Source organism: Nyctereutes procyonoides, unplaced genomic scaffold (assembly GCF_905146905.1).
Source record: "Nyctereutes procyonoides isolate TBG_1078 unplaced genomic scaffold, NYPRO_anot_genome, whole genome shotgun sequence".
In the NCBI taxonomy this organism is placed as follows: Eukaryota; Metazoa; Chordata; class Mammalia; order Carnivora; family Canidae; genus Nyctereutes; species Nyctereutes procyonoides.
The window spans coordinates 57,816,162-57,837,882 of NW_026575051.1; the positions used below are offsets into that span (position 1 = coordinate 57,816,162).

Consider the following 21,721-nt stretch of genomic DNA (forward strand, 5'->3'; position numbering starts at 1 on the left):
AAAACATTAATAACTAACATTATTACTGAGTACATTTTTGAGTATATCCCATGTCCTGAATGCTGTGTCAAGCACTTTGTATCAACATCTCATGATTTTCTTAACAACTCTGTGAAGTAGTTCTTTTTTTTTTTTTTTTTTTTTTTTTTTTTTTTTGAGGGATGGGAGAAAGGGGTGGAGGGACAGGGAGAGAGAGAAACTTAAGCAGGCTCCACATTCAGCATGGAGCTATTTGGGGCTCAATCTCACAATCTTGAGATCATGCCCTGCGCCAAAATCAAGAGTCCCATTCTTGAAGCCTGAGCCACCCAAGTACTCTGAAGTAGGTCTTCTTATTACTCATTTTTACAGATGAAGATACTGAAGAATAGAAAGGTTACCCTTGGTCAGGGTCATATGGCTCATAAGTCTCAGAGGCAGGACTTGAATCCAGGCAGTCTGACTCCAGGGCCTACTCTTTCAACCACTGAGACATTCCATGATAATTTAATGATCCTCATAGAGGATGGCAGATGTATGAAGTCAATTAAATCTTCTGAATGCAGTGTGATCAAGTGAAAATAGCTTGGGCTTTGAACGCAGAAGGATGTGAGAAGAATCCTGTATCTATTATTTACCATGTGACCCTAAGGAAGCTTCTTAACCTCTCTGAACTTTTCTCATTGATAAAAGATAAATAATAAAATCTACTTATTAGTGTCATTATGATGGTTAAACCTAACAGTATTTTTGTGTTGGTCATTTAAAAAAATGATTTAAAAAATGTATGGTACTCAATAAAAAAAGACAAATTGCCCAATTAAAAAGTGGGCAAGGAATTTGAATAAATATTTCTCTGTCGAAGATATACAAATAGCAAGAAGCACATAAAATGATGCTTGAGCTCTAGTCAGTTAGTCATTGGGAAATGCAAATCAGAACCACTTCACCCGTACCAGGCTGGGTATAATTTAAAAAAACAGATAATAAAATATGTTGGAGGATATGGAGAAACTAGAGCACCCATGCATTGCTGGTAGGACTGTAAAATTTGAAACAGTTTGATGGTTACTTAAAAAATTAAACATGGACCTATGATATGACCAAGCAATTCCATTTATGGGTATATATCCAAAAGAGCTAAAACATATACATGTAAAAATGTGTATGCAAGTGTTCATATCAGTATTATATATATTAGCAAAGAATTAGAAACAACCCAAAGGCCTATCAACTGATGAACAGATAAGTAAAATGTGATATATTTGTTCAATGGACTATTATACATCCCTGAAAAGGAACAACATACTGATACATGCTATAACATGGATGAATCTTGAAAAATTACGCTAAGAAAGAATCCAGTCACCAAAGACAACATATTCTGTGATTCCATTTATATGGAATGTGCAAAATAAGCAAATCTTGGGGCTCCTCGGTGGCTCAGCCGGTTAAGCATTGGACTCTTGATTTAGGCTCAGGTCATAATCTCAGGGTTGTGAGAGTGAACCCCATGCTGGCTCCATATTGGCTGTGTAGCCTGCTTAAGCTTATCTTTGACACTCTCCCACTGTTCGTCCACCTGCCCCACCCACCCAAGAAAGCAAATCTTTGCAGACAGAAAATACATCAGGAAAGTTGTTGCCGAAAATCAGGAAGTTTGGAAACAAATGGGGAATGATAGCTAATAAGTGTGGGCTTTCTCTCAGAGAGAAGGGGTAAACATGTTCCAAGATTAGATTGCGGTGATGGTTGTACAACACTGTGAATATACTTTAAGAAGTTGTATTGTATATTTTATCTATCTATCTATCTCTCATTTTAAGTAGCTGAGCTCAAGAGTCGACACTTAACTGACTGAGCCACCCAGGTACCCCTGTACATTTTAAATGGTGAATTGTATAATATATGAACTATATTTCAATAGTTATTTAACAAAGAAAAATAGTGTGCATAAAAATTCATCTTTTGTAATATTACCTATTTTTTATCTTGTGATTATGTATGTATCCGAAAAGCTATCTGAGTGTGAACCCCTACTATGAAATAAGGATATATAAAATTCAAACATACTTTCAGGAAACTAAAATGTATCATCATTTGGTCATGGACATGAATGACATGATCATGAATAACACGAGTGATAACATTGCTTTTTAAATCAGACAAATACATAATTAGTGGTGACATTAAGTGAATAGACAGGATATACTAGTGAACTTAACTGTTATTCAGAGATGCTGGTTATGAACCTGAATTTGGTTTTAGTTGTGACATAACTGGATATTTTTATTGTTTCCTATTGTTATCATAATAACCATATAATGAACTTCCTTCACTCACAGGTTGTCTTAGAGGTCATGGAGCTACCTGCCAGGACAGCTTCTTCCCATTACGCATCACTTCCCAAAGAGTTGAAAACTCGGGTCATGGGTTAAAGGAAAATTCTGCGACTCCTAACACAGATTTTAAAATTCTGTCTTCATGAGGCGTCTGGGTGGCTCAGTGGTTGAGCGTTAGCCTTTGGCTCAGGGTGTGATCCCAGGGTCCTGGGATTGAGTCCTGCATCAGGCTTCCTACAGGCTTCCTGCTTCTCCCTCTGCCTATGTCTCTGCCTCTCTCTGTGTGTCTCTCATGAATAAATAAGTACAATCTTTTAAAAAAAATATTTCTTCATGAGGGGGAGCAGCTTGAAGAGGAAAGTTTTTAGGTCTTCTGAGAAATTGAAAGAGAAAAATGTTTGGCCCATCACTGTGCCCTTCACATGATTATCTTGTCTGCCCAGAATCCTCTTTGTAGAAGTTGGAGAACCCATCTTCCCACCAGGGCTCAGGCAGTGGGGCGGGGCCCTGGATTGGGTGGCAACAGGTGTCTCTAGAAATGCTAGGTTTGGGAACCCAACTCTGAGTAGAGACTTATTATAAATTCTACTGCCTATTATCCTTTCTTCAGACCCACACATCACCTTCCTTTTCTTTTTTCCCCTCTTTTTTTCCTTTGCCTCATGCATATTATTTTTTGAGAGATAAAGTCTCAAAAGTAACTTTTAATTGGAAACACATTCTTATGGCACCAAATCTAAAACGACACCAAAAGGGATACAGTGAGAAGTCTCCCTCCTGTCCTCAAGCTTAGACACCTAGAGTCTCCCACCCCTCCAGGGAAACAATATTTCCAGGTGGATTTAAACAAATTAAGAAACAAACGCAGAAATCTAAATAATTTTAGAAATATCTGCTCTCTCTCTCACCATTCTTTTGTTCAGGGTTCATGTGTCATTTCTGGCTCCTCTACTTTCAGGGACTAAAAGAGGCAGTCACTGCTCTCTGCTTAGACAACTGTCTCAGCCTCAGCTCCAGGCTGATTTTTTAGCTTCTGTAAGGCCTTGTCACCTTCAGCTGGGAAAGGCAGCAGCCACTTCACCGTGAACATTTACAAGAGACTATGTAGCTACATACACAGTCTGAATTTATATAGATACTTATCATTCTGCTTGTGTTTTAACATAGTGTGTGTATATTTTGAGCACCTTTCCACACATCAGGAAATTTTTGAGTGTGACATTCTCTTTAACATACAAAAAAAACCTCCCATACTTTTGTTTCTTTTGACCCCCCCCCCCAATGCAAATACCAAATTGTTCTTGCTATTGCCCCAAGAGATGGTATGTTCTTAGGGGGTGGGGATAGGAGGCAGAGATAAAAAGAAAGAAAGCCAAGCTCTTCAAGGGGAAGAAGGAAAAAAAAAAAGAGGAAAGGGGGGTGGAAACCGTCTGGGAATCTCAAGAACATCTTTATTTCGCCTTTTAACACTCCGCCTTTCTGATTAAAGAGTTCAGACCCGCTCCCCCCCCCACCCCGCCCGCGTTCAATTATCCCCCAGCATCTTTTCTCAGAAGCTGTCACCACCACTTGCTGAACCGCAGCCGCGTCGTGAGCCATTAGCCCGGTTCTGTTCCGTTTCGCTTTTCTTTCCTCAGTTTCTCCCCCGCAAGCTTTATAAATCTCCCTTGGAGGAGGAGCGTCCAAGCGGGTGGAAGTCTGAACACAATGCAACCTGAGAATTTCTGTCACTCTCTGCATATGCTCCTAAGTGCTTTAATCCCAATTAGGGGCGGCTGACACACGGTCCTATTCATTCCCATCAGCTCTTGAATACATTTGCCTAGAAATGAACTTCACAAATAGAGGCGCTCCTAAATGTGCCCAACAGCAAGGAAAATCGAATTGAGTGCGGGCTCATTCGGCGGCGGCCGGCAGAGGAGCGTTGAATGTGGAGGTGCCCCGAGACATTGCAATTCAGCAACACGCTCGCTGACTTTTTCTTTGCACCATGTCAACCGAAAGGACCAAGAAATAAGTTGGGGAACTCCGGTTAAAAGGCAACTTGAGAGGCACTCTGAATACCTTTATTGAGCCGCTTCCAATGAAGAGCTTAAAACAACAACAACAATAACAACAACAACAAAAAAGGCACCACGAACCCCACCAGCGGCGCCCGGGCTGCGTCCTGGCAGTGCGTCCCGAGCCTACCGGCCGCCGCGCACCCACCGGCCTCGCAATTAAGGGGGAAATGGCCCGGTCGCCTGCGTGTCATCTGGTGGCGTTCCCAGAGCCCGTCGCCGCCGCCCTATTCAGACCCGGCCTTAATGTCCCACCCGCGCCTCGGGGGCCGCGCAGCTGGTCCGCGCTGACCCGCCGGCCCGGCCGGGGCGGACCCCCTCGGGGGGCGCAGCCCGGGGCACCGCGGGGCCCCAACTCCGCCGAGTCCCCGGGGCTCAGTCTCCCCCGCGTCCTCGCCATCGGACCCTGACCCGGCGCAGCTCCCTCCATCCCGGTGTTCGAGACTCTGCGAGCCGGCCGGGGTTGGGGCGAGGCGGGGGTGGGGGGTGTTGGGGACTCCCCAGACACCCGGGTCCTCAAAGCAGAGGGGCTCAGGTCGCCCCCCATCCCTTCCCACCCCCCCCACGCCGGGGACCCGAAGCCCAAGGACATTGCGCGCCCCCCCCCCCGGCCCCCGGGCACCCCCAGGTCTGCAGAAGGGCGTTGGGCAGGCAGCCGCTGAACTCAGCACCGACGTCCCGCGGGGCCTCCTTCGAGGCGGGGCCCAGCCGGGTCACACGTGCTCGGCGCCGGCGGCGTTTGCAGCCCGGCTCCCGGGCGGGCACCGCCCCCCTAAGGCCGCGCGGGCGGCGAGCGGCGGCGGGGGCAGCGGGCTCCGGGCGGCCCGGCCCTCCCCGCGGGCGGCGGCGCTCGGCCTCGGGCCTCCCCGGGGGCGACCTGCTAGCGAGGCGCGCCCGCGCAGGCCGCCCCCGGACCCGCCTCGCCCCGCACCTCGGTACGGAGGCGATTTCGCTTTAACGGGGCCTCCGGACGCCCATTTTAAGTCCATAAAAAAGCCGAGTGGAATGTTTTGATTGAGTCTCAACATTGTCTTTGAATAAGGCTGAGACCATGTAATTAATGTGTCTTTTTAATAAGGGACAATACGGCCGTTCAAGCTATTTAATTTCATTTAATTTTCCATCCCATTTGCTGCACAGCCCGCTTTTACTTTTAACACCCAGCCTTTCACGGCCCATCTTGCTCCACTGGGCACATTAGATTGGTTTCACCCTTGCTTTTTAGGGGAGAAAAAATAAAAGAAAATGTGTTCCTTTCCTCCTTTGTGGACAATTTATTTCACTTGGGGAACTTCAACTCTGAGCCACAGGACAGAATAAAACTCGGCGAGCTGGTGTGAATGCCTCTGGCGCAGTCCCTTTCTTCTCGAGGGGCTGGGAACCAGCCACAATTGGCTATATTAATAAATAACTTTCCTCACAGTCGGCCTTTACATGGTCCTATTGATAAAATTGTTCGCGTGTCGTTCACGCTTTTTCACTCATTAAGGAGGGCCGGGGAGGAGCCCCGAACCCAGGCCCCGCGCTCGCCCCTTCCCGCTCGCAGTGCTGGTAATTTAAACTGGGTGTCATCCTGGAGTCGCCAGGCCAGAGGTTAGAGGGACATGTTCATGGCTTAAATTTATTGCCCTCGACTCTTCGGAGCGGCTTCCTCTCCTCCTCCCCTCCCCCGGCTTTTGCCATTCATGGGCCGCCGGATCAAAGGCTCCCTCCTCTCCGTCGCCAGCAGCCTTCGCAGCCCGAAGAGGGGCAATTGGAGGATTAGGAGGAAAAAATCAGAGGCAGCTCCCTCAGAAAGTGGCCCTGGGCACGGTGTGACTGCAGGGTCAGAGGGGCCGCAGCGGGGGGCAGCCCCGACCCGCCAAGTGTCCCTTGCGCGCCTCAGGGGCCGCGTCTATACAGGCCTTGAGCGAGCACTGAGACCCGCCATCCATGCGTCACCGCGCCTTTTGACTGGAGATGCTTAGACCCGAGACCCTTGACCTGACCCGGACTCCCCCATTCCTCAGCCCCCGAGGTTTGGAGCGCCATCCATTGTCCACGCAGATCATTGCTATAGACCTTCGCAACCAACCCGAGTGAACCGCGGAGCGGAAGCTAAATTTGCATCATTCCCATTTTACGGATTCCGAGAACGAGGCTCTGCAGTAACTCACTGACATATCCCCGAGGTTTGAATGACCAGAGCAGAGACTGAATGGCCCTGAGTCTCCTGACAGTGTCCAGTAAGTCCCCAAAGCAGGTCTCCATAGAGGGGTGCCACGGAGCTTCCTTGAGGGCCTTGTCGGACCAACCACAGCTGAGTTACAGGTGTCGCCACCTTGCGTCCCGCCGCTGTCGTTAATCACATTCGGCCCCAAGAACCAGGCCTTCCGCGGACAATTCCGTGTAGTGGCTGCTGGCAGTCCTCCGCCCAGGGGTACAGTGCTTGGGCCTCCGACACAAGCCGGAAACCCACAGCCTCTCTGGCCCCTTGGGGGGGGGGGATACCGCATCCTGGTGCGTAGGATTTGGGGAGCGGCGCCCAGGATGCGCATCGCGGGGCACGTACGCGCGGAGCTTTCACAGATATGCGAGGGACTCAATGACTTAGTTACCTTATGGAAAGAAAGGTCTCTGCACAAACCCGAGGCTTCCCTAAAATGAGGAGCACTCCGGCCCGCTGGTTTCAACTCTCCAAGTACGCACCTTGTCGCAGTTCAGGAACTCGGCTAAAAGTAGGGGTTGCCAATGCCCACCCCACCCTCTTTTCCGTAACCTCTGAAAGAGTGAGTACCTTCTGAAAAAGTGAGCCCCAAGGATTTCCTCTCGATTCAAAACCTAAAAGGAAATCAAGGCTGGACACCTGATTAAAAAAAAAAAAAGCCCCAGTGGGCATCACCCCTCTTCAACCCTCTGGCGAGGACCGGGCGCAGGTGCCCCTGCAAAGCCGCAGCCCTGAGGCCGCTTCCCATTCCCAGAGAAAGTGCGGGCCCGGGGTACACCACTGAGTCCACGTCTACTAAAACTGGGCCGGACGCTTCATATTTTGGGGCGAAACGGGACAGAAGGAACGAAAAGGCGGTTCTGAATAGACGACTGGCCTGGACCCAATCCCCTGAAATGGTAATATGGCCGTTATTTAAAAAGTGTAGGTATTTTCTGGTGTTTTCCCATCAAGTACCTGCCTAATTTCTGTATGGCACACGCCAGAAATCAATAGAAGTTAACAAGTCCTCCAAACAGTCCCCATCTCTTTGTTTAATCTCCTTTACAATAAAGCCAAGGGGAGAGAATTAAAAATCTTTGAAGTAGACCAAGGCTCAAAGGAATCAGCCAAGTAGACTTAAAGTAGTCACTTATTTCCCAAAACTGGTTTGTCGGCGAACAATAAAAGGAAGTAAAATTTATGGAGAAATTATACAGTGGATTTGTCACTTAAAATATCGTAACTGTCTCGAGGACAATACCCCATGCTGAGGATTAATGGTCCCGCCGGACCTTTGATTCACCAGCGCCTTTTCTTCGCCCTTGACAAATTGGATTTTTAGGAATGGGAAGGTCGCCTGGACCATTGTGCGCCAGCCATTCAGAGGCCTCGATTATGCAGAGGGCTGAGGGAACCACTCCATGTGACCCTCTCGGGTGGGACTCTGCAGCTGCTCCGCAGAGCAACTCTCTCACCAAACTCCGCGCCCTTGCGCTCGCGGTGCCAAAAGGCGCCCGCCCCGATTGAAAAGGCGCAGTGCATGCCCGGCCGCGTCACTCCGCGGGCGGAGGACGCACGTCGGGGTGCGGCTCCCGGGCTCGCGCGCCGCTCGGGCTCTCGTCCCTCGCGCCCTGCGGAGGACCCGGCGCGCCCCAGCGCCTGCCTGGCGGCGGCGGCAGCGATGCACGGAGCGGCCCGCGCTCCGGCCACCAGCGTGAGTGCCGACTGCTGCATCCCGGCGGGCCTGCGCCTCGGGCCCGTGCCCGGAACCTTCAAGCTGGGCAAGTACCTGTCAGACCGCAGGGAACCCGGGCCCAAGAAAAAGGTATTAGCCATTCCGACCTCCGCCCCCAGCCTTCCGCCTCCCTTGGCCCTGGCCCCGGCAGGGGTAGATGGGGCAAGTGGAGGAAAGGGGTGATGGAGTCGTCACCTGCCAGTTCGGCCAGGTGGCCTGGGGGACTCCGGTCATTCCCTGCAAGTCACGTTAAGCGAGAGCTGGACGTGGGCGGAACTGAGGGGAAAGGACGTGGCTGACCGGGGACAGCTCCCGGGGTGCAGGTGGGGGTGCATGGGACTCCTTACGCGCCGGGACCCTCGGAGCCCGCGGTTTCCCTGGAGCTCTGGGGTCTCGTTCCAGAGGCGGGGCGGCCCCGGCCTCTCTGCAGACGCGCCTTTTCTCTGTTACACAACGCGCAGGGCGTTGAAGACTTTTCTTACCCCCTTCCCTTCAACGCGCTAATTTAAGGCTTACATCGACCTTTCAGTCACTTAATCTCATGTGTTGCGGGGGGGGGGGGAATGATCCTTGGGAAACTCTCAGTTCCTAGCCACCCTCCCCCCCGGGTTCGCCCCCAGCCCCCGCGGATGTCTGCTGGGCAGTTGCGGTAAATGGAGAGAGGGTGAGCCAGGGGGCGGCTCCGACTGGGGCTCCCAGGGCGAGGAGCGCCCACCCGCGCGGGGCACCGGGTCCGCGCCCCTGCAGCCAGGAGGCGGCGGGTCAACCCCGGCAGCTCTGGCTCCCGCAGCGGCGAACGGACCCCAGCCCGCAGCGGGCTTTTCAAGGCCCCCGCCCGCCCGGAGGCGTCCCGGCAGGCGAGGGTCGGCCAACGGGGCCCAGGAAAGGAGGCAGGGGTCCCGGTGCAGGGAGCGGGGGCGGGGGGCGGGGAGCATCTTCGCTTTGCCCGCTCGCCGCGGAGAGCTTTCTCGAAAGAAATTCCTCCGGCGCGCAGCCAGCGGGACCCGCATCTGGCTCCTCACACAATCGGTCTAAGGCTTTCTTCTTTAAACGCGCTTTAATTGCTTTTAAACGGCCGGCGGTCCCGCGGCCGCTTTGTTCACACACTTTCACTGCCGGGCTCGCCGGCACCTCCGCACCTCGGGGCGGTGCCGCGGGCACGCGGGGGCGCGACCGGGAGGTGGGAGGAAACTCTGGGTTTTGGTGCCGACTTCGAAACGTCTCTCCCCTGGTGTCCCCGCTGCTCTCAGAACCGCAGGATCGAGAACTGGGCCGGGGGTGGGAACGTCTAGGTGCCAGACCCCCCCCCTCCAGTCGCTCAGGGGGGATGCTCTCGCCCGCCCTCGATGGTGCCCAGGTGGGGCGAGAGGGGGAACTGTTAGGCTGGCCAGCCTCTCCCCGCCCCCCCCCCCAAGCAAGGGTCCTAGGCATTACCTTCCTCCCAGCAGTCCACAGCAGTCTGGCCAAAGTGAACACAACCATTTTCCTAGTAGGGCGGGGGTGTTGGATGAACTTTCCCTCTGGGTCGTGGGCCTGGCCGAGGCGCGGGGAAGAACGACCACTGCTTGTGTTGCAGGTGCGCATGGTGAGAGGGGAGCTGGTGGACGAGTCGGGGGGCTCTCCTCTCGAATGGATAGGGTTAATCCGGGCAGCCAGGAACCCCCAGGAACAGACTCTCGAAGCTATTGCAGACTTACCCGGAGGACAGGTACTGTGGGCGTCCCCCCACTGCCAATTCTACCTACCTAACCGTTACTGAGGTGGCCACCAAAGTTAAGAGCAAAGCGCTTTAGCTGGAGGTCTCGTTTACGCTCCCGACGGCCCTGTAAGGTAGATACTATTATTTTCCCCGTTTGAAGAATGAGGGAAATGAGGTTCAGAGAGGTCCAATAGATTTTCCAGGGTCACACAGCGTCAGAACGAGGATCAAACCGTTGCTCTTAGTTGTTTTTAGACCGATTACCCAGGAAATGACAACAAGCTGTCCTGTTCCTTGTGTCCCAGATCTTCTACCGAGCACTGCGAGACGTCCAGCCAGGGGAGGAGCTGACCGTGTGGTATTCCAACTCCTTAGCTCAATGGTTCGACATCCCTACGATTGCGACTCCCACGCACGACGAAAAAGGTACCGCGTCCAAGAGCGCCCCGGGCCAGCGGGGTGTGGGTGAGAGTCCAGCCCTTCTCCTGTCTTTGGAGGCGACCCCAGGGCCTTTCTCTTGGGCCATGTAAAACTGAATTCACCCTCCCTGTCTGTGTAGGCGGAGAGGCGATGTCACCACTACCTCCTTAAAATGTACTGTAAATGATAACAGCGACAATAATCTGCCTTGTGATGGCAGAGAAAAGAACATTCTATCTTTAAAAAAGATGTATTTATTGAGGGAGGGGAAGGGCAGAGGGAGAGAGAGAGAATCTCAAGCAAATTCCCTGCTGACTGTGGAGCCTGACAGGGAGCTTCACCTCCTGACCCTGAGATCTTGACCTGGGCCACAACCAAGAGTCTGTGGCTTAACTTACTGAACCACCCAGGTGCCCCCAAAGATATTCTTTATGAACTTCATGGGGGTCATCTTTTCCTATTGCATACCCAGAGACAATTATTTACTCAGTTAAGAATCAGTGAAAGAAAAAAAAGAATCAAGGAAGAAGCCTTACATATTATTAATCACATCATGAATTCCAAAACGCAGAACTCAAACCTGGAATGCTTTTAGAAGGTGGAGGGGCATCTCTTCACTGGTTTGAAGGAGAGTTAAGTATTTCTACAGCATTTTAGAAACATTACGGTACTTACAGCTGGTCAGTTGGCAGGTACTGAGGCCCTTCCATTTAAATGGTATTTATTCATTTCCCCTCCCTACTTAAATTGAATCTGGGATGTATCCCAGTTTCTTCTCAGATTTATTTGATCCCTTCCAAAGCCAAGAGTGGATTTATGCAAATTAAGGGGCAGTAACTAAAGAGAAGAACATTTTCAAACCTTCCCTAGAACACTGAAGACTACTTTCTGTGAAAGAAAGCTGGGAGGTGTAAAATAGTTAAGATCTTGAGACCTCCCTTTTAATTCACAAAGCTTCTCTGACTTCCTTTCTTTCCTTGACAATTGTTTTAGTTTGCAATTTCTCCTAAAGACACAGTTATATTTAAAGTCAACACAATGAATGCTGTGAAATATCTTAACATGCTCTCCTCCTGAATTGGCTGGTTAACTCTCATCCCTTTAGAAATTGGGTTAAGGAAATTAATACAAAAGTGAGAATTAAGAAACACTTAATGAATAAGACAGAATGAGGCTTATTCAGAACTATGAATCACTTCAAAGTATCACTGTCTCATGGGTAGATTTGTGTGTATGGTATCCATAGAACATTATCCTAAAGTAGTTTGTTCCTTGTATCACACTGTATTAAATTCTCTTGTCAACCTTTTCCGGTAAAAGAGAAACATGATAAAAGCCCCGTGGTGGAGAACTCTCAAGTCTGCCACTACAGGACTATTCTAACAGCTGCTGACCTTTAGGGGCCATACATTTCTTCACAGAACACCCGTCCTTAGGCACTCTCAAATAGTACAAAAGCAACTTGTTTGAGTGGTGGCTCTTGTGTTTTCATTTCAGCCAATTGAGCTTATAAACAGATGTCAGAATAGACACCATTTTCCTTTTGGGAATGTGTGGGCTATTTTGAACCCTGACTCCCCCACCTTTGATATGTTTGAAATCTTGGCAATCTCAGGGTCACACTTAGGAGAGGACGCAAAGTCACTTTATGAAGTGTGTTTGATACTTTTGGCATAGGCTGGTAATCAGAGTCCAAAGAATATGTCAGTTGGTCAGGATAAACTGAAAAAAGGGACACATGGGAACAGAGAATGCATTTGTTTAACTCTTGAGAAAGAAGTAAGTAGGGATGGCTGCTATTCTTCCAATATTGACTAACTCCAGTGGGTTTAAATTCCGTGGTAAGTTTAAGGAGCGTACGGACCCTTTGTTTTAGGCATAAAGCGTACTTGGCTTTGCAATCGTAGAGTCATTCTGGGGCAGCAGTCCTCCGAAAACTCCCTCTTTAAAAAGGGGTAATGAGAAGAAGGTTCTGAGAAGGGAGGTTATATTTAAGATATTAAATCAGCATACCGATCAAGAGAACCCAGGAAGTCTTTTGTTTTTTTCCTTCACGATTTATTTTCGAAGCTATTCAATACAAGGTAATAGAAATATTGGAATGATTTTATCTAAGTCTTCCATATACAATTAGGGTAGGTTCTCAGAGGCAGATCCTCTTTCTCCCCTTTTGCTTTCTGCTCTACCTTGGCTTCAGCTGGCATAAACAGATCTTTACTTGAACTTCCATCTTAGTTATCTAGGGGGACTACTTGCTTTATGGAGAGCCAAAAGTAAAATACAGGAAGAGGGAGGAAGATCTGGAATTTCTTTTGGTTGTTTTTGTAGTGATGTTTTAGAAGTTTGAGATGCTTGTGTTCAAGGGGACAGGGAATTTAACTTTTCCACTAAAGTTAATGAGACAGACATATTTCGGGTACTTCCTTGTGGCTCAACTAACTTCTTTCTCACAGACATCCTTCAATATTGCCATTCAGCCACAACATTAAAAAAGAAACCCAACTGCAAGATCTGCTGTTCTGTGTCCAGATGTAACAAGACCTTATTAAGAGAAAATTAACCTCCACCATGTGATCAAAATCTGTTTCATACATGTGTCTCTTGATTGTATTCCCAGATCCTGGCAAAATTAAAAAAAAACAACAACAACAAACTAATGTTAATAATAGTAAACATGAGAACAGACTTGACACCAAAAACATGTATACAGTTCTTGGTAGAGAATTGTACACTTATTAAAAGCTGACTATCTAGACCATATATATATATATATATATATATATATATATATATATATATATATTCTCTATATATATCCATTCATTTCATAAAAAAAATAAACTATCTTTTCCAAGGATTTAATTATTAAGTCTGATTCATGCAGCTATCTAGGAGTTAATTAATTACTCCAGGTGGAACAACTGACAAGATAATGCAACATCATCCTTCAGTTTTTAGAGTATCAGGACATAGGGCTTTTTCTTTTCTCTCATCAAATTAAATGGGGTTAAAGAGGAAATAAAGATACAAATAATGTCGAAGAATAGCAGATCATAGTCCCTATGTGGTCCTTCAGTTGGTCACGCTCCAGGAAAACCTCAGGCAAAATGTTTAAGGCTGGGAGGGGGTGGGAAGGGTGGGTAGTGGACATAAAAGGCATTGTTCTATGAAAAGGAATGATTACATATGGCCCATACATACAAGACATTGTCTCGTCTGGTAATGAGGCGCTCACGACCATTAGATTGGTCTTTGTTCAGTTTATCCAAACTCCTTGACATACGCCACCTATTCTGCAAACGCCAACAGATGGGCCCGGGCACAGCACAGCTTCAACACTTGATTTAAAGCAACAGCTGCTCTCTGTTCTGGTCTCTTCCCGGGCCAGTCTGCCTGAGCGCTGCCCTCCCAACGAAGGTTTGCTCGGAGGGCCCGGAGGAAGTCTTCGTTGGAAAGGCACAGGTCACCCCTTTGGCCCCTGAGTAATCCCAGAGGATGGAGGTGGTGACAGAGTCGACCATTTGGAGCTTCTCGGGGCTCCTTGCCCCAGGGGGGCCACCCAACTAACTCACTCACTCGCTGGACCCAAGAATACTCCTGTGCCCCCTCCTCCCGCTGGTCCAAACCTAGGCCGGGCCTCGGGTGCGCTTTCTTTCCCCTCTGGCTGGTTCGCCGCTCACGAGGTCGCTTTCCCCCTCTTTCTCGCCCAGGGGAGGAGCGCTACATTTGCTGGTACTGCTGGAGGACGTTTAGATACCCCAACAGCCTTAAGGCCCACCTGCGTTTCCACTGCGGGCTCAGCAGCGGCGGCGGGGGCCGAGCCTACCTGCACCCCGAGCACGCGGCTCGCCAGGGCGCCGCCCCGGCCGCCGCCGATGGCCTTCCCTTCTCTCCGAAACCCCCGGCGCCCGACTTCGCCGCGGCCGCGCCCGCGGGCACGCTGCGGTCCCACCCGCACGCCCCGCCGCCCCTCCAGGCCTGCGGGCCGCGGGAGGGCATCAAGCGCGAGGCCCCCGCGGCGCCCCCCGCCGCCTCGCCGCCGCCCGCCAGGTGGGGGCCGTCCAGGAAGGCCCGGGAGCAGCCGGACCGCGCCCTGGACATGAGCGGGGCCGCCCGGGGACACAGCCACTTGGTCGGCGTCGTGGGCGGCTCCCCCGCGGGCGGCGGCCTGGCCTTCCTCCCCGGAGCGCGCTCCGCTTTCAAGCCCGCCGGCTCGGCCCGGGCGGCCGCGGCCGCACCCGGCGACCCCTGCCGGGCGGAGGGCGGCGGCAAGCCCGGGCCCGGCCTGGCCGTGGGCAGGCTGCTGGGCGGCGGGCGGGCGGCCGGGCGGCCGGGCAGCGGGGACAGCCCGGCGGCGGGCGGCGCGGGCCAGCACCACCACCACCACGCGCACCACCACCATCACCACCCCAAGTGCCTGCTCGCGGGGGACCCGCCGCCGCCGCCGCCGCCGCCGCCGCCGCCGCCGCCCGGCCTTCCCTGCTCGGGGGCCCTGCGCGGCTTCCCTCTGCTCCCCGGGCCCCCGGACGAGGCGTCGGCCTTCAAGCAGGTGGAGCGCGCCCGGCCCGCCGCCGCCGCGCCGCCCGGAGCGCGTTTCGCCCCGCTGCCCGCCGCCGCCGCGCTGCCCGTCGAGCGCTGCGCGCTGCCCGGCCTGGACGCGGGCGGCCTCAAAGCCTACGCGGCTGGCGAGTGCGGCCACCTGCCCGCCGTCATGCCGGCCTTCACCGTCTACAACGGGGAGCTCCTCTACGGCTCGCCGGCCGCCGCCGCGTACTACCCGCTCAAGCTGCACTTGGGCGGGCTGCTCAAGTACCCGGAGTCCATCTCGTACTTCGGCGCACCTGCCGCGGCGGCGGCGGCGGCGGCGGCGGCGGCGGCGGCGGCGGCCGCGCTGAGCCCCGCGGAGCTGGGCTCGCTGGCTGGCATCGACCGGGAGATCGCCCTGCACACGCAGCAGCTGTCGGAGATGGCGGCGGGGAAGAGCCGCGGCCGCCTGGACGCGGGGGCGCTGGCGCCGGCCGGCGCGGCTGCGGGCGGCGCGGGGGGCGGCGGCGGCGCGGGGGGCGGCGCGGGCAAGCCCAAGACCGGCCACCTGTGCCTCTACTGCGGCAAGTTGTACTCGCGCAAGTACGGGCTCAAGATCCACATGCGGACGCACACCGGCTACAAGCCGCTCAAGTGCAAAGTGTGCCTGCGGCCCTTCGGCGACCCCAGCAACCTGAACAAGCACATCCGGCTGCACGCCGAGGGCAACACGCCCTACCGCTGCGAGTTCTGCGGCAAGGTGCTGGTGCGCCGCCGGGACCTGGAGCGGCACGTCAAGTCCCGCCACCCCGGACAAAACCTGCTCGCCAAGGCGGCCGACGGCCCGGGCGCGGGGCCCGACTACCTCCCGCGGCCCGGGGAGCCCAAGAGCGACAACGACAGCGACGTGGACGTCTGCTTCACGGACGACCAGAGCGACCCCGAGGCTGGGGGCGGCGGCCAGCGCCACGCGTGACGCGCCTGCTGGGGACGGGGTGGGTTTGGAGCGCGGGGACAGAGAGGAGAAGGGGAGGGGGTAGCTCTGTTCTGGGGGAAGAGGAGCTCCCGCAGATGTGAAGGATCCGGTTGACAACCCCCCCTTTTTTGGTTTTGTTTCTTGTGGGTTTTTTGTTTGTTTGTTTGTTTGTTTGTTTGTTTTTTTGGCCGGGCTCCAGATTGGGAACCGAGATGCGCAAACTCCCAGCAAAGGTTTGGAAGCGACTCCGAGAAGCCTGGCCTCCTGCGCGGGGCTTCGCTTCTCGGACTGGCGGGTGCCCACCCCCCGCCCCCCCTGGGCCCTCGGACTCCGCGGGTGCCCACCCCCCCCCCCGCCCCCACCCCGAAACGCCCGGGAGGTCCGCTCTCAAGGTTTAGGATCGCAGGAACGTGAACTTCGCAGCGCCCTTGAGGGCGCCGGTTTTAACTGCCGTGTATTTTTTTAAATTGTTCTTTTCTGTGGAGGAAACTGTGCCTTTTGAAACGATGTTTTGTGTGTGTGTGTGTGTGTGTGTGTGTGTGTGTGTTTTACATTAGCGTTTCACTCAATAGGCAAAACAGTAGTCAGTTCGGTAGACGTGACGTCCATACATTTGTTTCCATTGCATCGGTTCTCGTGTCAAAGACTACTACGCCTTCTCGCATTGACTACATAGGGGTAGCAGGTGTACACGTTGGTCAGGTTGCAACTATTTATAAGAGAGTAATGGCAAATGTAAAATACCTAAAGCATGAATCTAAAAGCACGCAATATATAATTTTAAAGAACATGTCTTACTTGGTAGAGTACAAATGTGATGTATGTTGTCTTATAATGAATGATATGTACAGTGGATTCAGCATTTTGGTCTTGGTTCCAGTTTGTGCAATCTTTAATAAAAATAAAGATACAAGTGACAGTTTCTTCACTTTGCGATTTCAGCAGATCCTTCAAAAAAAAAAAAGAAAGAGCTTAATTTGAAAACAGTTGATGAGGAGACTCCATAATAAAATGAATCAGGACACTCAAAGACTTTGATTATTCACAAAATAAATGTTAAGTAGTGTTTTAATAGGGAAATATACCATTTCAATATGTGCACTTCACAGGCTCCCGGATAGCAGGCAAAGCAATTGTTTTCTGAAACCGTTGTTAATTATGCTAGGAGGTTTTGTGTTTAGAAAAGAACTAATGACCTTCAAGAAAAAAAATGCATTTTCCTCATCAAAAAAGAATTATAGAACTGTGGAATCACTATTTCTTGTTCTGCATCTTTTTGACAGGATTTTTCTTGGGAAGCATACAAGGGAAACTTGCTCAGTGCTTTTTATGACTCCTATACTTTAGTATTCATTCAACAAATGCTAAGGGAGGATGGATATTATTGAAGGTACAGATCTGTGTAGGTTTCTTTTCTCCATGCTCTCTTTCCAATAATCTTGTGCTTTTGGTATGTGTCCCATTTTACAGAAGAGAAAATATACACTTCAAGGACACTGGGAGGCTCATAAGGAGAAGGCCAAAGTTAGAAACAATGACTTTGTTTATGGGTGTAAAAAATTAATGCTAGCTAATGGAAGACTATCATAAATAATGTATTTCTGTGGGCTAAAATTGGAAAGCACCCTCTCCCCTTCCTATGTCATCCCTCAACCCCATACGCAGGGGAGGATTTCACTGAAGTTACATAGAAGTGGAGGATTAGCTGTTCCCTCAACTAAGGGCAGGTACCCTAAGACCAGGTCTGTAGTGCTCTTCCCAGAGGTTGGTGGGAAGATTCTTGTAGGTCACCAAAGGGTCTGGATGTGATCCTGATGATTTAATTCAGTTAAATATGACTTTTATTTTCTGAATCCTGAGTACTGCAGCGGTCTCCACCCAGCTGTCTCCCAGGTGGAAACATGGCCTCAGTCACTGGGTGGCTGGCAGGGACTTTTTCTATCCCGTCCTAGCAAGAGGCATGGGTGGGGGGAGGAAGAGGACATCTGACTTCTATAGGGGCTGATCTGTAAAAAAAGACTTTTTCTAACTTACGAAGGGATTTTAGGTTTTTAGCATCAGCTGACCAGAAAATGTTTTGCTTTGTAAAAGAAAGCCCAAAAAAGAAAAAAAAATACATGTGGATTAACACATGTATACAGTGACAAAGATACTACCATTTATTGAGGGTCTACCTTATGCCAAATCCTTATGCTCTTTGCAATTCTTTCCTCTCCGTAGAAGATGACCATGGGCTTGGCCCACTAGGTTTAGTGATTCCCTGACACACAGAACTGGAAGTCAACCCAAGCATCTGCCCGTTCAGCTTGCTCTAGACACCCAGGGCTTCTCATTGCCTACTTAGTATCACAGTCCTGCCCTTCAAAGCAGTTACTGCTTGAAACAAAATCCACCCTCATGGAGAAATATTGGAAAACTTTCGGAAATCAGATTGTGTAAATCCTCAGGGAGAGTGAGAAAGGCTGCCCAGATTTAAAACATGAAAAGTTTTATCTGCTGTAAAAGTCTTTTTTCTTTCTTTCATTACTTGGCTCCCTACTAAGTCCTATAACTCTTAGTGGTTTATTATTTTTTTCTTAGTGGTTTAAAGAAATAAAAAGAGTTTGGTCAAAGAAAATACATTTAAAATTGATAAAGATTTATTTGTTTATTTTTAAAGATTTTATTTATTTATGAGAGACATAGAGGCAGAGACACAGGCGGAAGGAGAAGCAGGCTCCATGCAGGGAGCCCGACGTGGGATTCGATCCCAGGTCTCCAGGATCACATCCTGGGCTGAAGGCGGCACTAAACTGCTGAGCCACCTGGGCTGCCCTAAAATTGATAAAGATTTAATGAAACAACAAACCCGCAGTTTTCTTTTCCCCTTTGTAAATTGATATTGACTAGGTTATTAAAACAAATTTCAATATAAAAAATGAAAGTTGAATATAGACTTAAGAGTTTAACAGCAAGTCATTTGTAATTCTCCATAGGTCGCCTCAGATAACCTGTATATTTGTCCATGGATGTGTACACTATCATATATAATTAATGTGATTATTTATTTTAATGACTAAGTTCAATCAGTGATGTACAACCAGTAACATGAATACTACTTATTTAAACGGTTCAGTTGAATCAGACTTCCTTTAGTCTCCAATCCCTTTGTCTCCATTCCCACCCTCCAAACCTTGATCCTTCTCATCCTGATGACCATAGCTACTTTGAAGGTTATGCTCATTCCACTGGAAGTTTCTAAGATTTTAACTAAATATCTTGTATCAAGAGATTTAAAAACGTGAGAGCATTTATGTCTTTTAGAAGTAAAAGTATCTAGATTGTTTGGGCCCTAATTTGGACATTAAAATGTTTTGCTAACCTAAATAAATCAGACATGGGTTCTAGGCTTGCCTCTACCATTTACTTGGTGTCTTGGGCCGGTGTCTTTACTGCCCCAATTTTCTCATCTGTAAAACAAGTTGAGATAAGCAATAGGCAGGTTGTGAGGATGGAATGAGTTAACGCAGGTAAACAATTTAGAATAAAGCTTGATGCATAGTGAGCGCTCACACAATATTAAAATAACCCTAACAATTCTGCGGTTTCATTCTGAGGACATCAACCAGGAAGATAAGGGCGGACGCCCTTTTACCCCTTTTACAGTCATTAGCACTCCTTCTCCCCTTGGTTCACTTCTGTCCCCGGACAAACTGGCCCCAGCTACAGTAAATAAAGGCCTTTCACACTTTTGCCAGAGGAACTTCGTCCGTCCGTCACACCCCTTGTCAAGTCGTCTTTCCATCTTAAGCTCAGACATCCACCTGTTCAAGGGCCTCATAGCCGTTCAGCGCACGGGAAGAACGTTCTTCATCTGTTTTCACTCATTTTTGAAATGCACGGCTGTGCAGAAGCCCGGGGTGGAGGTGAGCGCGCGGACGTCTCCCCTCTGGAGTGGGGCAGGGAGCGGAACACGCGGCGAGAGCTGCGACCCCTCGAGGTTCTTCCCTGGGGAAAGTCCACTTCCTGTCTGGACTCGGAGGAAGCAGGTGGGCGGCGGCGGGGTTCTAGCTTAGGGCCGCGGGTGGGGGAGCGGAAGGAGCTGTCCGCTGCGTGGTGCTGGAGGGCCGGGGACCAGAAGGCAGTGATTGGCGGCTTCCCTTTGCTCCGAGCGCTCCCATTGGCTCATTCCTTGGAGCCAGGGATGCTCCTGGCGGCGGGTGCTGTCCCCCCCACCCCCAGGAACCCCCGGACCCACTGGCGGGGTGGCCGCCTGAGTGGGGGCCGCAGGGTCAGGTAGTGAGCGTGGCGCTCCAGCGGCTCGAGGCTTCGCTCTCCCTCCGGGAACGGGGCGCGGGGGCGGGGGGTTCGGGTTCTGGGCTGGGGCAGGGGTCTGGGAGCCCTGGAGGGGAGGGAAACGCAGGGCCCGCCCCCTCCCGCGGCCGCAGCGCCCAGCAGGAGGCCGAGGGAGTTCCTGGCGCCTAACCAGCCCCGGTGGAAGTGCTCCTGCCCTGTCGCGGCGGGGAGCTGCGGCACCAGCGCTGCGGCGCCCTCGCCATCTGCTGCTGCCCCCCCAGGGGGAAGGGGGCAGAGGTTCTGGCGCCGTCGGGAGGTCACACTCGACCCTTGGCCACCCAGGTGTGAGTTGTGAAGGGGAGGACTCAACAGACGGTGGGGCCTACGTGTTTAGTTCCAGAAGGAGCGTGGCGCTCGCTCTGGGCTGGGTGACCTTCCTACAAAAGATGAAAAGGAGCGCTTCTGTCATCTGCGACTGTAGTTTAATTCAAATTAGGTGTAACCAGTTGTACGACGGACAACTTGTTAAAGCCTTTGGCTTGGGAACTGGCCCGGGGCCCTTAAAAAAGGGGGCCGAGCTTGTGTGGACTGTATGCCTGCGTGTAAATCCTTTAAGGACACTCATTTTATTTCAAGTGCAAAATGTTTTCATTGTTTAAATTTTAGCATTTCATGTAAATAGATAAAAATGAAAGCACAATTTATTAAAAAGATGAGCGTGTTAGCATAAGAGACAGATGTTTGCAATCAGAATCGAACAGATTGAGGGACATTTTCATGTAGAACGAGGAAACCTTATTAAAAGTGAGATATATTAGGTATCCAAATATCATGAGTATTGTCTACTTTTTTTTCCCCTCTATCCACATATGCTTTTGCATACTTTGGTATTGTAGGAAATGGCTGCAAATACACATTTCCTATTCTTAGTGTTGTCAGTATGGTAAACTGTCATACTTAAATTAATTTAAGTAGAGAATGATTTAAAATCCAACGTTCCATGGCAAGTTGTATTTGAATGGGAGACACTCAGTTCCAGCGATTTGTGTAGAAAGCCTTAGGTGGAAATGTCTCATATGACAGGAAATATAGTGAAGAGAAATGCAATAGCAGATGGCTTTACACAAGAGCATAGTGAAGGTCAAAGACAATTTTTTTCTTTTTTCTTTTTCTTGTTTTCTTTCTTTCTTTTTAGAGATCCCTGACAATAGGCAGAAAGATAAGATTCTGTACTCAACACTGAGCCATTCATTCCTGAATTATCACCTTAAGGTAAATGGAGACATGACCAGGTCAGGTCTTAAGCTCACTTGAGTGCGTTGAACCATAGCAGAACGCATCTATGAGCAACAAAATGCTTTCAGGTATGCTAAAAGTCAATCCAATGAGAAATGAGTCCATGTATGATGTCACATTTTATAAGCTCTGTGATTTTCAGCAAGCTGGAGGAAGAAATGCCTTCGTAACCAAGAAGACAGAGAAAAGAAAATACATTAGGGGGTTTATAGGATAGGCCTCTGAAC

The 21,721-nt window shown here is 50.5% G+C and overlaps 2 protein-coding genes across 2 annotated transcripts in view; both read left to right on the top strand.

Moving 5' to 3' along the window:
- Positions 1-21,721, top strand: part of TSTD3 (thiosulfate sulfurtransferase like domain containing 3) — a 160,966-nt gene that overhangs the window by 74,686 nt on the left and 64,559 nt on the right. The gene's annotated exons all lie outside the window — the stretch shown is intronic.
- On the top strand, positions 8,251-15,923 carry PRDM13 (PR/SET domain 13). Its single transcript, XM_055329625.1, has 4 exons — positions 8,251-8,394; positions 9,881-10,012; positions 10,309-10,429; positions 14,134-15,923. The coding sequence occupies exons 1-4, from the start codon at positions 8,251-8,253 to the stop codon at positions 15,921-15,923; spliced, it is 2,187 nt and encodes a 728-aa protein (XP_055185600.1).

Coding starts and splice junctions, on each gene's coding strand:
- PRDM13 (XM_055329625.1), top strand. CDS start 8,251: ATGCACGGAGCGGCCCGCGCTCCGGCCACCAGCGTGAGTGCCGACTGC. Junction 10,013..10,308: donor CAGACTTACCCGGAGGACAG/GTACTGTGGGCG, acceptor CTTGTGTCCCAG/ATCTTCTACCGAGCACTGCG. Junction 10,430..14,133: donor TCCCACGCACGACGAAAAAG/GTACCGCGTCCA, acceptor TTTCTCGCCCAG/GGGAGGAGCGCTACATTTGC.